The 12,244-nt window shown below is 64.0% G+C and overlaps 1 protein-coding gene across 1 annotated transcript in view; it reads right to left on the bottom strand.

Moving 5' to 3' along the window:
- Positions 1 to 497: 497 nt before the first annotated feature.
- Positions 498 to 12,244, bottom strand: part of LOC139275949 (out at first protein homolog) — a 31,969-nt gene continuing 20,222 nt past the window's right edge. Inside the window, 3 exon segments of the mRNA XM_070893189.1 lie at positions 498 to 660; positions 663 to 821; positions 10,484 to 10,664. Of these exon segments, the coding sequence (XP_070749290.1) occupies positions 557 to 660; positions 663 to 821; positions 10,484 to 10,664 (444 nt within the window). The 3' untranslated portion in view covers positions 498 to 556.

Raw genomic sequence — 12,244 nt, 5'->3', positions numbered from 1 at the left:
ACCCCTCCAAGGGATGCCTCAATTAGCTCATCAAATGTGAAAAACATTCAAGAGGATTTGGCCTTTGAAGCCGGTGACCAAAGTTTCTAAGATTAGCGAGAGGCCCAAATGGGTTTTCCGCAGAATGTCCATTTTTGCAAAAGGACCTGGAGCCACTTCAAGCCCGGATTAATGTCAGCAACCAAACTCTGGTAAAACAGGGCACAGCAGTAACTAACTTTCAAATTAACTGCTAGAGGAGGGAGATTAGTGACAAGACATTAATTAATCCTCCAAAACCCCAAGGGTACATCAGTTCAGAGATTGGGCTAAATGCAGATAGCAGTCCTTCAGAAAGCAGCAAGCGAAGGTATTCAGGGTCTCACCCACCCGAGCTCCTGCACCCACACTTCCCCCGTACAAGGGGTACCAAGGCGCCCAAACCCCAGCCCCAGTAACCATGGCAACCTCCGCCCAGCCCCAGTGACCCCCCCACCAGCCACTCCCGCATCGACCCCCGCAAGGATGGACGCTGGGTCTGCTGGCACCCCTCCCGCGCTGGGTTGGGCAGAGAGGGTTAAGTATCCTCATCCCACAGACACAGCTGTTTCTGTGGGACATAAAAGTCAAAGTGGGAGCACTTCTGACAACTTTTGATGCCACATTTGTAGGAGCTGGTTTCCCAGTGGGATCTTTTGTCCGGCAGTATTTCAGGAAGCAGGGGTACCATTCCACACACAACGAGTAATGGCAGATACAACTCTTCCATCTGTCGCTGCTCAACCGACATCGCGGCACGTCCTCCGACACTTGCATTGTCTCAAAGATTGAAGCATCCACACCTGAGGAGGGCAACAGGTCAATCAGGGGTCAACAACCGAGGGAGAATCCCAGCCACTCACTCCCCCTCCTCAACCGGTCCCCCCCCTCCACCGGTTTCCCCCTCCCCCCCACTCCCCGTCCTCAACCAGTTTCCCCGGTCCCCCCCCATCCCCCTCCTCAACCGGTATCCCCCCCTCCCTCTCCTCAACCGGTTTCCCCCCCCCTCCACCAGTCCCCCCCAATCCCCCTCCCTCAACCGGTTTCCCCCTCCCCCAACTACCGGTTTCCCCCTCCCCCTTCCCCTCCTCAACCAGTTTCCCCCCCCCCTTCCTCTCCTCAACCGGTTTCCCCCCCCCCTCCCCCAGTCCCCCCCAATCCCCCTCCTCAACCGGTCCCCACCCCTCCCCCTCCTCAACCGGTCCCCATCCCTCCCCCTCCTCAACCGGTCCCCACCCCTCCCCCTCCTCAACGTACTCCCCCTCCCCCCTCAACGTACCCCCCCCCAATTGCCCCTCCTCAACGTCCCGCCCCCCCCCCCACATTCCCCCTCCTCAACGTTCCCCCCCCCCCCAAATCCCCCTCCTGAACCGGTTCCCCCCTCACTCCCCCTCCTCAATTGGTTCCCCCCCCTCAACCGGTTACCCCCCCCTCAACCGGTTCCCCCCCCTCCTCAACCGGTCCCCCCCCCCCTCCACTGCCCCTCCTCAAAGCTCCCCCCCTCACTCCCCCGCCACAACGTCCCCCCCCACCCACTCACCCTCAATGTCCCCCTCCACTCCCCCTCAACATCCCCCCCCACTCCCCGTCCCCCCCCACTCCCCCTCCTCAACATACCCCCCCCCACTCCCCCTCAATGTTCGCCGCCCACTCCCCCTCAACGTTCCCCTCCCACTCCTCAAGGTTTCTCCCCCTCACTCCCCCTCCTCAATTGGTTCCCCCCCCTCAACCGGTTCCCCCCCCTCCTCAACCGGTCCCCCCCCCCCCTCCACTGCCCCTCCTCAACGCCCCCCCCCCACTCCCCCTCCTCAACGTCCCCCCCCCACTCCCCCTCCTCAACGTCCCGCCCCCCCCCCACTCCCCCTCCCCCTCCTCAACGTCCCCCCCCCCACTCCCCCTCCTCAACGTCCCCCCCCCCCACTCCCCCTCCTCAACGTCCCCCCCCCCCACTCCCCCTCCCCCTCCTCAACGTCCCCCCCCCCACTCCCCCTCCTCAACGTCCCCCCCCCCCACTCCCCCTCCTCAACGTCCCCCCCCCACTCCCCCTCCTCAACGTCCCCCCCCCCCACTCCCCCTCCCCCTCCTCAACGTCCCCCCCCCCACTCCCCCTCCTCAACGTCCCCCCCCCCCACTCCCCCTCCCCCTCCTCAACGTCCCCCCCCCCACTCCCCCTCCTCAACGTCCCCCCCCCCACTCCCCCTCAACGTCCCCCCCCCACTCCCCCTCCCCCACGTCCCGCCCCCACTCCCCCTCCTCAACGTCCCCCCCCCACTCCCCCTCCTCAGCATCCCCCCCACCCCACTCCCCCTCCTCAACGTCCCCCCCCCCACTCCCCCTCCTCAACGTCCCCCCCCCCCACTCCCTCCCTCTCCTCAACGTCCCCCCCCCCACTCCCTCCCTCTCCTCAACGTCCCCCCCCCCACTCCCCCTCCTCAACGTCCCCCCCCCACTCCCCCTCTCCCTCCTCAACGTCCCCCCCCCCCACTCCCTCCCTCTCCTCAACGTCCCCCCCCCACTCCCCCTCTCCCTCCTCAACGTCCCCCCCCCACTCCCTCCCTCTCCTCAACGTCCCCCCCCCACTCCCTCTCCTCAACGTCCCCCCCCACTCCCCCTCCTCAACATTCCCCACCCCCCACTCCCCCTCAACATCTCCCCCCCCCACTCAACGTTGCCCCCCCATTCCCCCTCCTCAATGTTGCCCCCCCACTCCCCCTCCTCAACGTCCCCCCTCCCCCACAACGTCCCACCCCACTCCCCCTCCTCAACGTCACACCCCACTCCCCCTCCTCGGGTCCCCCCCCTCAACATTCCCCCCCCCCACTCCCCCTCAACATTCCCACCCCTCCCCACTCCCCCTCCTCAACATTCCCCCCCCCCACTCAACATTCCCCCCCCCCACTCCCCTCCCCAATATTCCCCCCCCCACAACATCCCCCCCCCACTCCCCCTCCTCAACATTCCCCCCCACTCCACCTCCTCAACGTGTCTCCCCCCCCACTCGCCCTCAACGTTCCCCCCCCCACTCCCCCTCAACATGCCACCCCCCCACTCCCCCTCCTCAATATTCCCCCCCCACTCCCCCCCCCACTCCCACTCCTCAATGTTGCCCACCCACTCCCCCTCCTCAACGTTCCCCCCCCCAATCCCCCTCAACATCCCCCCCACTCCCCCTCCTCAACGTTCCCCCCCCACTACCCCTCCTCAACGTCCCCCCCCACTCCCCCTCAACGTTCCCCCCCACTCCCCCTCCTCAACGTTGCCCCCCCCACTCCCCCTCCTCAACGTCACCCCCCAAACTCCTCAATCCTCCTCAACGTTGCCCCCCCCCACTCCCCCTCAACATTGCCTCCCCCACTCCCCCTCCTCAATGTCGCCCCCCTCCTCAACCGGTTCTCCCCACCCCATTCCCCCTCCTCAACTTCCCCCCCACTCCCCCTCCTCAACGTCCCCCCCCCACTCACCCTCCTCAACGTCCTCCCCCCCACTCACCCTCCTCAACGTCCTCCCCCCCACTCACCCTCAACGTCCCCCCCCACTCCCCTCCTCAACGTCCCCCCCCACTCACCCTCCTCAACGTCCTCCCCCCCACTCACCCTCAACGTCCCCCCCACTCCCCCTCCTCAACGTCCCCCCCCCACTCACCCTCCTCAACGTCCCCCCCCCACTCCCCCTCAACGTTACCCCCCCACTCCCCCTCAACGTTACCCCCCCACTCCCCCTCAACGTTACCTCCCCCCATTCCCCCTCCTCAATGTTCTCCCCCCCCCACTCCCCCTCCTCAACGTTCCCCCTCCCCACTCCTCCTCCTCCTCAACGTCCCCCCCCCCCACTCCCCCTCAACGTTCCCCCCCCCCCACTCCCCCTCCTCAACATCCCACCCCACTCCCCCTCCTCAACGTCCCACTCCACTCCCCCTCCTCGTGTCCCCCCCCACTCCCCCTCAACATTCCCCCCCCTCCCCACTCCCCCTCCTCAACATTCCCCCCCCCACTCCTCAACATTCCCCCCCCACTCCCCCTCCTCAACATTCCCCCCCCCCCACTCCCCTCCTCAATATTCCCCCCCCAATCCCCCTCAACATCCCCCCCCACTCCCCCTCCTCAACATTGCCCCCCCACTTCCCCTCCTCAACGTTCCCCCCCCAATCCCCCTCCTCAACGTCTCCCCCTCCTCAACGTGTCTCCCCCCCCACTCCCCCTCCTCAACATTCCCCCCCCCCCACTCCCCTCCTCAATATTCCCCCCCCCACTCGCCCTCAACGTTCCCCCCCCACTCCCCCTCCTCAACGTGTCTCCCCCCCCAATCCCCCTCAACATCCCCCCCCACTCCCCCTCCTCAACGTTCCCCCCCCACACCCCCTCCTCAACGTCCCCCCCCCACTCCCCCTCAACGTTTCCCCCCCACACTCCCCCTCAACGTCCCCCCCACACTCCCCCTCAACGTTTCCCCCCCACACTCCCCCTCAACGTCCCCCCCCACTCCCCCTCCTCAACGTTCCCCCCCCACTCCCCCTCCTCAACGTCACCCCCAACTCCTCAATCCTCCTCAACGTTCCCCCCCACTCCCCCTCCTCAACGTCCCCCCCCCACTCCCCCTCCTCAACGTCCCCCCCCCACTCCCCCTCCTCAACGTCCCCCCCCCCACTCCCTCTCCTAAACGTCCCCCCCCACTCCCCCTCAACGTTCCCCCCCCCACTCCCCCTCAACATTGCCTCCCCCACTTCCCCTCCTCAATGTCCCCCCCCTCCTCAACCGGTTCTCTCCCCCCCCCACTCCCCCTCCTCAACCGGTTCTCCCCACCCCACTCCCCCTCCTCAACTTCCCCCCCCACTCCCCCTCCTCAACTTCCCCCCCCACTCCCCCTCCTCAACTTCCCCCCCACTCCCCCTCCTCAATGTCCTCCCCCCACTCACCCTCAACGTCCCCCCCCCCACTCACCCTCCTCAACGTCCCCCCCCCACTCCCCCTCCTCAACGTCCCCCCCCACTCCCCCTCCTCAACGTTCCCCCTCCCCACTCCCCCTCCTCAATGCCCCCCCCCTCAACCGGTTCTCCCCCCCCAACCGCACACCCCCTCCTCAACCGGTCCCCACCCCCACTCCCCCTCAACGTCCCCCCCCCCACTCACCCTCCTCAACGTCCCCCCCCCACTCACCCTCCTCAACGTCCCCCCCCCACTCCCCCTCCTCAACGTCCCCCCCCCATTCCCCCTCCTCAACATTCCCCCCCCCACTACCCCTCAAGGTTCCCCCCACTCCCCCTCCTCAACGTCCCCCCCCACTCCCCCTCCTCAACGTTCCCCCTCCCCACTCACCCTCCTCAATGTCCCCCCCCCTCAACCGGTTCTCCCCCCCACCCCCTCCTCAACCGGTTCTCCCCACCCCATTCCCCCTCCTCAACGTCCCCCCCCACTCCCCCTCCTCAACGTCCCCCCCACTCCCCCTCCTCAACGTCCTCCCCCCCACTCACCCTCAACGTCCCCCCCCACTCACCCTCCTCAACGTTCCCCCCCACTCCTCAACGTCCCCCCTCCCCACTCCCCCTCAACGTCCCCCCCCACTCCCCCTCCTCAACGTCCCCCCCCACTCCCCCTCCTCAACGTCCCCCCCCACTCCCCCTCCTCAACGTCCCCCCCCACTCCCCCTCCTCAACGTCCTCCCCCCCACTCACCCTCCTCAACGTCCCCCCCCACTCCCACTCCTCAACGTCCCCCCTCCCCACTCCCCCTCCTCAACGTCCCCCCCCACTCCCCCTCCTCAACGTCCCCCCCCACTCCCCCTCCTCAACGTCCCCCCCCACTCCCCCTCCTCAACGTCCCCCCCCACTCCCCCTCCTCAACGTCCACCCCCCCACTCACCCTCCTCAACGTCCCCCCCCCCACTCCCCCTCAACGTTCCCCCCCCCCACTCCATTCCCCCTCCTCAACGTTCCCCCTCCCCACTCACCCTCCTCAATGTCCCCCCCCCCTCAACCGGTTCTCCCCCCCACCCCCACCGGTCCCCCACCCCCACTCCTCCTCCTCCCCCTCCTCAACGTCCCCCCCCACTCCCCCTCCTCAACGTTCCCCCCCCCCACTCCCCCTCAAGGTCCCCCCTCCCCCACTCCCCCTCAACGTCCCCCCTCCCCCACTCCCCCTCCTCAACGCCCCACCCCACTCCCCCTCCTCGTGTCCCCCCCCCACTCCCCCTCAACATTCCCCCCCCCACTCCCCCTCAACATTCCCCCCCCCACTCCCCCTCAACATTCCCCCCCCCACTTCAACATTCCCCCCCCCCACTCCCCTCCTCAATATTCCCCCCCCACTCCCCCTCAACATCCCCCCCCCACTCCTCAACGTTGCCCCCCCACGCCCCCTCCTCAAAGTTGCCCCCCCACTCCCCCTCCTCAACGTCCCCCCTCCCCCACAACGTCCCCCCCCCATTCCCCCTCCTCAACGTCCCACCCCACTCCCCCTCCTCGTGTCCCCCCCCACTCCCCCTCAACATTCCCCCCCCCACTCCCCCTCAACATCCCCCCCCCACTCCCCCTCCTCAACGTTGCCCCCCCACTTCCCCTCCTCAACGTTGCCCCCCCACTCCCCCTCCTCAACGTCCCCCCCCACTCCCCCTCCTCAACGTTCCCCCCCCCACTCCCTCTCCTCAACGTCCCCCCCCACTCCCCCTCCTCAACGTCCCCCCCCACTCCCCCTCCTCAACGTTCCCCCCCCCACTCCCTCTCCTCAACGTCCCCCCCCACTCCCCCTCCTCAACGTCCCCCCCCACTCCCCCTCCTCAACGTCCTCCCCACACTCACCCTCAACGTCCCCCCCCACACTCACCCTCAACGTCCCCCCCCACAACGTCCCCCCCCACTTGCCCTCCTCAACGTCCCCCCCCACTCGCCCTCCTCAACGTCCCCCCCCTCAACCGGTTCTCTTCCCCCCCCCCCCACTCCCCCTCCTCAACCGGTTCTCCCCCCCTACTCCTCCTCCTCAACGTCCCCCCCCCCCTCACTCCCCCTCCTCAACGTTGCCCCCCACTCCCCCTCCTCAACGTTGCCCCCCCCACTCCCCCTCCTCAACGTTGCCCCCCCACTCCCCTCCTCAATACCCCCCCCCACTCCCCCTCAACATCCCCCCCCCTCAACATTCCCCCCCCCACGTGTCTCCCCCACTCCCCTTTCTCAACATTCCCCCCCCCCACTCCCCCTCAACGTTCCCCCCCCCACTCCCCCTCCTCAACGTCCCCGCCCCCACTCCCTCTCCTCAACGTGCCCCCCCACACTCCCCCTCAACGTGCCCCCCCACACTCCCCCTCAACGTACCCCCCCACACTCCCCCTCAACGTGCCCCCCCACACTCCCCCTCAACGTGCCCCCCCACACTCCCCCTCAACGTTCCCCCCCCCCACTTCCCCTCCTCAACGTCCCCCCCCAACTCCTCAATCCTCCTCAACGTTCCCCCCCCACTCCCCCTCCTCAACGCCCCCCCCCTCAACGTTTCCCCCCACACTCCCCCTCAACGTCCCCCCCCACTCCCCCTCCTCAACGTTCCCCCCCCACCTCAACGTTTCCCCCCCCTACTTCCCCTCCTCAACGTCCCCCCCCAAACTCCTCAACGTTGCCCCCCCCACTCCCCATCAACATTGCCCCCCCCACTCCCCCTCCTCAATGTCCCCCCCCCCAACCAGTTCTCTCCCCCCCCACTCCCCCTCCTCAACCGGTTCTCCACACACCCTTTTCAACTTCCCCCCCCACTCTCCCTCCTCAACGTTGCCCCCCCACTCCCCCTCATCAATGTTGCCCCCCCACTCCCCCTCCTCAACACAGCCCCCCACTCCCCCTCCTCAACGTCCCCCTCCACTCCCCCTCCTCAACGTCCCCCCCCCACTCCCCCTCCTCAACGTCCCCCCCCCACTCCCCCTCCTCAACGTCCCCCCCCCACTCCCCCTCCTCAACGTCCCCCTCCACTCCTCAACGTTGCCCCCCCACTTCCCCTCCTCAACGTCCCCCCCCACACTCCCCCTCCTCAACGTCCCCCCCCCACTCCCCCTCCTCAACGTCCCCCTCCACTCCTCAACGTTGCCCCCTCACTCCCCCTCCTCAATGTCCCCCCCCCAACTGGTTCTCTCCCCCCCCACTCCCCCTCCTCAACGTCCCCCCCCACTCTCCTTCCTCAATGCCCCCCCCCACTACCCCTCCTCAACGTTGCCCCCCTCACTCCCCCTCCTCAACGTTGCCCCCCCCACTCCCCCTCCTCAATGCCCCCCCCCAACCGGTTCTCTTCCCCCCCCCCCACCTCAACCGGTTCTCCCCCCCCACAACGTTCCCCCCCCACTCCCCCTCCTCAATGTTCCCCCCCACTCCGCCTCAACGTCCCCCCCCCACTCCCCCTCAACGTCCCACCCCCACTCCCCCTCAACGTCCCACCCCCACTCCCCCTCAACGCCCCACCCCCACTCCCCCCCAACACCCCCTCCTCAACGTTTCCCCCCCACTCCCCCCAACACCCCCTCCTCAACGTTTCCCCCCCCACACCCCCTCCTCAACGTTCCCCCCCCCACTCCCCTCCTCAACGTTCCCCCCCCACCCCCTCCTCAACGTTCCCCCCCCCACTCCCCTCCTCAACGTTTCCCCCCCCCACTCCCCCTCCTCAACATTCCCCCCCCACACCCCCTCCTCAATGTTCGCCCCCCCACACCCCCTCCTCAACGTTCCCCCCCCCCACTCCTCAACGTTCCCCCCCCCCCACCCCCTCCTCAACGTTTCCCCCCCCCCCCCACACCCCCTCCTCAACATTCCCCCCCCCACACCCCCTCCTCAATGTTCCCCCCCACACCCCCTCCTCAACGTTCCCCCCCCCCACTCCCCCTCCTCAACGTTCCCCCCCCCACTCCCCCTCCTCAACCGGTTCCCCCCCCCCTCACTCCCTCTCCTCATCTGGTTTCCCCCCCCCTCCTCCCCCTCCTCAACCGGTTCCACCACTCCCCCACTCCCCCTCCTCAACCGGTTCCCCTCCCCCCCCCCGCTCCCCCTCCTCAACGTTCCCCCCCCCCCCACTCCCCCTCAACGTTCCCCCCCCCACTCCTCCTCCTCCTCAACGTTCCCCCCCCCACTCCCCCTCCTCAACCGGTTCCCCCCCCCCCTCACTCCCCCTCCTCATCTGGTTTCCCCCCCCCTCCTCAACCGGTTCCCCCCCCCCCCCTACTCCCCCTCCTCAACCGGTTCCCCTCCCCCCCCCCACTCCTCAACCGGTTCCCCTCCCCCCCCCACTCCCCCTCCTCAACCGGTTCCCCTCCCCCCCCCACTCCCCCTCCTCAACCGGTTCCCCTCCCACCCCCCACTCCCCCTCCTCAACCGGTTCCCCCACCCTCCACTCCCCATCTGGTTCCCCCCCCACTTCCACTCCTCAACTGGTTACCCTCCCCACTCCCCCTCCTCAACCGGTTACCCCCCGCCCCCTCACCCGGTTTCCCCCCCCCTCACTCCCCTCCTCATCTGGTTCCCCCCTCCTCAACCGGTTACCCTCCCCACTCCCCCTCCTCATCTGGTTCCCCCCCCTCCCCCTCCTCAACCGGTTCTTCCCCCCCCCCCCCTCACCCGGTTCCCCTACCCCCCAACCGGTTTCCTCCCCCCCTCACCCGATCCCCCCCCTCACTCCCCCTCCTCAATGTTCCTCCCCTTACTCCTCGTTAGCCACCACCCCCCCCGCCCAACCCTCAAGGTCCCACAGTATCCCACAGCCCCCCCTCCCCAGCCCATTTCCATGTTGTATCATAAATACATATCTTCATTTCTTCATATGCCTCTCACTTCCCCAAGATTGGCAATTGTAAATGAAAGGGTGTCTCTGGGTAGAATCTCAGTCTCTCTTACAGGGCTGGAGGTCAAATGGGTGGAAGTGATGCTTCAGTTGTACAGAGCTCTAGTTAGACCCCATCCAGAGTAAGTGTATCAGCCCTGGGCCCCGCCCCACAGGAAGGATATATTGAAGGGGGGCAGCGCAGATTCACCAGAATTATACTGGGGCTGAAAGGTTAAAGGTCAGATTGCACAAACTAGACGCGTGTTCCCCGGAGTATCAAGGATTGAGGGGCAATCTAATCGAGGTGTTTAAGATGATTAAAGGATTTGATTGGGTAGATAGAAACTATTTCCTCTGGTTTGGGGAGGGGGGGGGGGCAGGGGGGGAAGAGAGCCCAGAACAAGGGGGCAGAACCTTAAAATTACAGCCAGGCCGCTCAGGGGTGAAGTCAGGAAGCTCAAAGGGTAGTGTAAATCAGGAATTCTCTGGTGGTCAATTGAAAAGTTCAAAACGGAGATTGAAGGATATTTGTGGGGTAAGGGTATTGAGGGTTCGAGAACCAAGGCGGGTAAATGGTGCTAAGATACAGATCAGTCTTGATCAAATTGACTGGTGGAACAGGCCCGAGGGGACACCTGCTGTTCCTCTGGTCAGTCTGTGTGTGTCTCTCGTGTTTTTTCACAAACCTTTCTCCATCCAGTGTTTCACATCACTCTCTCTCGCATACACAGCGTCTGTGGCATCTGCACACACGTTGTGTAAGTGGACACTCAGCGGGCTGGCCCTGCTGTAATTCACTGCCACGTCCATGTACATGTGCTCAGGCCCTCGCTGCTCCTCTGCCACTCGTACTGCCCTCGGATTCTTCTGTAACGAGAGAGAAAACAGTCAGTGTCAGAGGGACTGCAGCATGGACCTGGAGGGGGTGTGGAGAGAGGGGCAGCGAGCAGAGGATGCAACATAACATCGTTCACTTCGAAATTAAATATAAACATTGTGGCAACTTTTTTTTTTAATTGTTCTGGGATGTGGGCATCACTGGCAAGATCAGCATTTATTGCCCATCCCTAATTGCCCCTTGAAACATAAAAACATAGAAAATAGGTGCAGGAGTAGGCCATTCGGCCCTTTGAGCCTGCACCACCATTCAATAAGATCATGGCTGATCATTCCCTCAGTACCCCTTTCCTGCTTTCTCTCCATACCCCTTGATCCCTTTAGCTGTAAGGGCCATATCTAACTCCCTCTTAAATATATCCAATGAACTGGCATCAACAACTCTCTGCGGCAGGGAATTCCACAGGTTAACAACTCTCTGAGTGAAGAAGTTTCTCCTCATCTGTGTCCTAAATGGCCTACCCCTTATCCTAAGACTGTGTCCCCTGGTTCTGGACTTCCCCAACATCGGGAACATTCGTCTCGCATCTAACCTGTCCCGTCCAGTCAGAATCTTATACGTTTCTATGAGATGCCCTCTCATCCTTCTAAACTCCAGTGAATACAGGCCCAGTTAATCCTCATATGTCAGTCCAGCCTTCCCTGGAATCAGTCTGGTGAACCTTTGCTGCACTCCCTCAATAGCAAGAACATCCTTCCTCAGATTAGGAGACCAAAACTGAACACAATATTCCAGGTGAGGCCCCATCAAGGCCCTATACAACTGCAGTAAGACCTCCCTGCTCCTATACTCAAATCCTCTAGCTATGAAGGCCAACATACCATTTGCCTTCTTCATCGCCTGTTGTACCTGCATGCTAACCTTCAATGACTGATGAACTATGACACCCAGGTCTCGTTGCACCTCCCCTTTTCCTAATCTGCCACCATTCAGATAATATTCTGCTTTCGTGTTTTTGCCCCCAAACCTCACATTTATCCACATTATACTGCATCTGCCATGCATTTGCCCACTCACCTAACCTGTCCAAGTCACCCTGCAGCCTCTTAGCGTCCTCCTCACAGCTCACCCAGTTTAGTGTCATCTGCAAACTTGGAGATATTACACTCAATTCTTTCATCCAATCATTGATGTATATTGTAAATAGCTGGGGTCCCAGCACTGAGCCCTGCGGCACCCCACTAGTCACTGCCTGCCATTCTGAAAAGGACCCGTTTATCCCGACTCTCTGCTTCCTGTCTGCCAACCAGTTCTCTATCCACGTCAATACATTACCCCCAATACCATGTGCTTTGATTTTGAACACCAATCTCTTGTGTGGGACCTTGTCAAAAGCCTTTTGAAAGTCCAAATACACCACATCCACTGGTTCTTCCTTGTCCACTCTACTAGTTACATCCTCAAAAAATTCCAGAAGATTTGTCAAACATGATTTCCCTTTCATAAATCCATGCTGACTTGGAACGATCCTGTCACTGCTTTCCAAATGCGCTGCTATTTCATCTTTAATAATTGATTCCAACATTTTCCCCACTACCGATGTCAGGCT

Source organism: Pristiophorus japonicus, chromosome 11, assembly GCF_044704955.1.
Source record: "Pristiophorus japonicus isolate sPriJap1 chromosome 11, sPriJap1.hap1, whole genome shotgun sequence".
In the NCBI taxonomy this organism is placed as follows: domain Eukaryota; kingdom Metazoa; phylum Chordata; class Chondrichthyes; family Pristiophoridae; genus Pristiophorus; species Pristiophorus japonicus.
The sequence above is the reverse complement of the archived record's forward strand: the minus strand, read 5'-3'. Positions and strand labels throughout refer to the sequence as shown.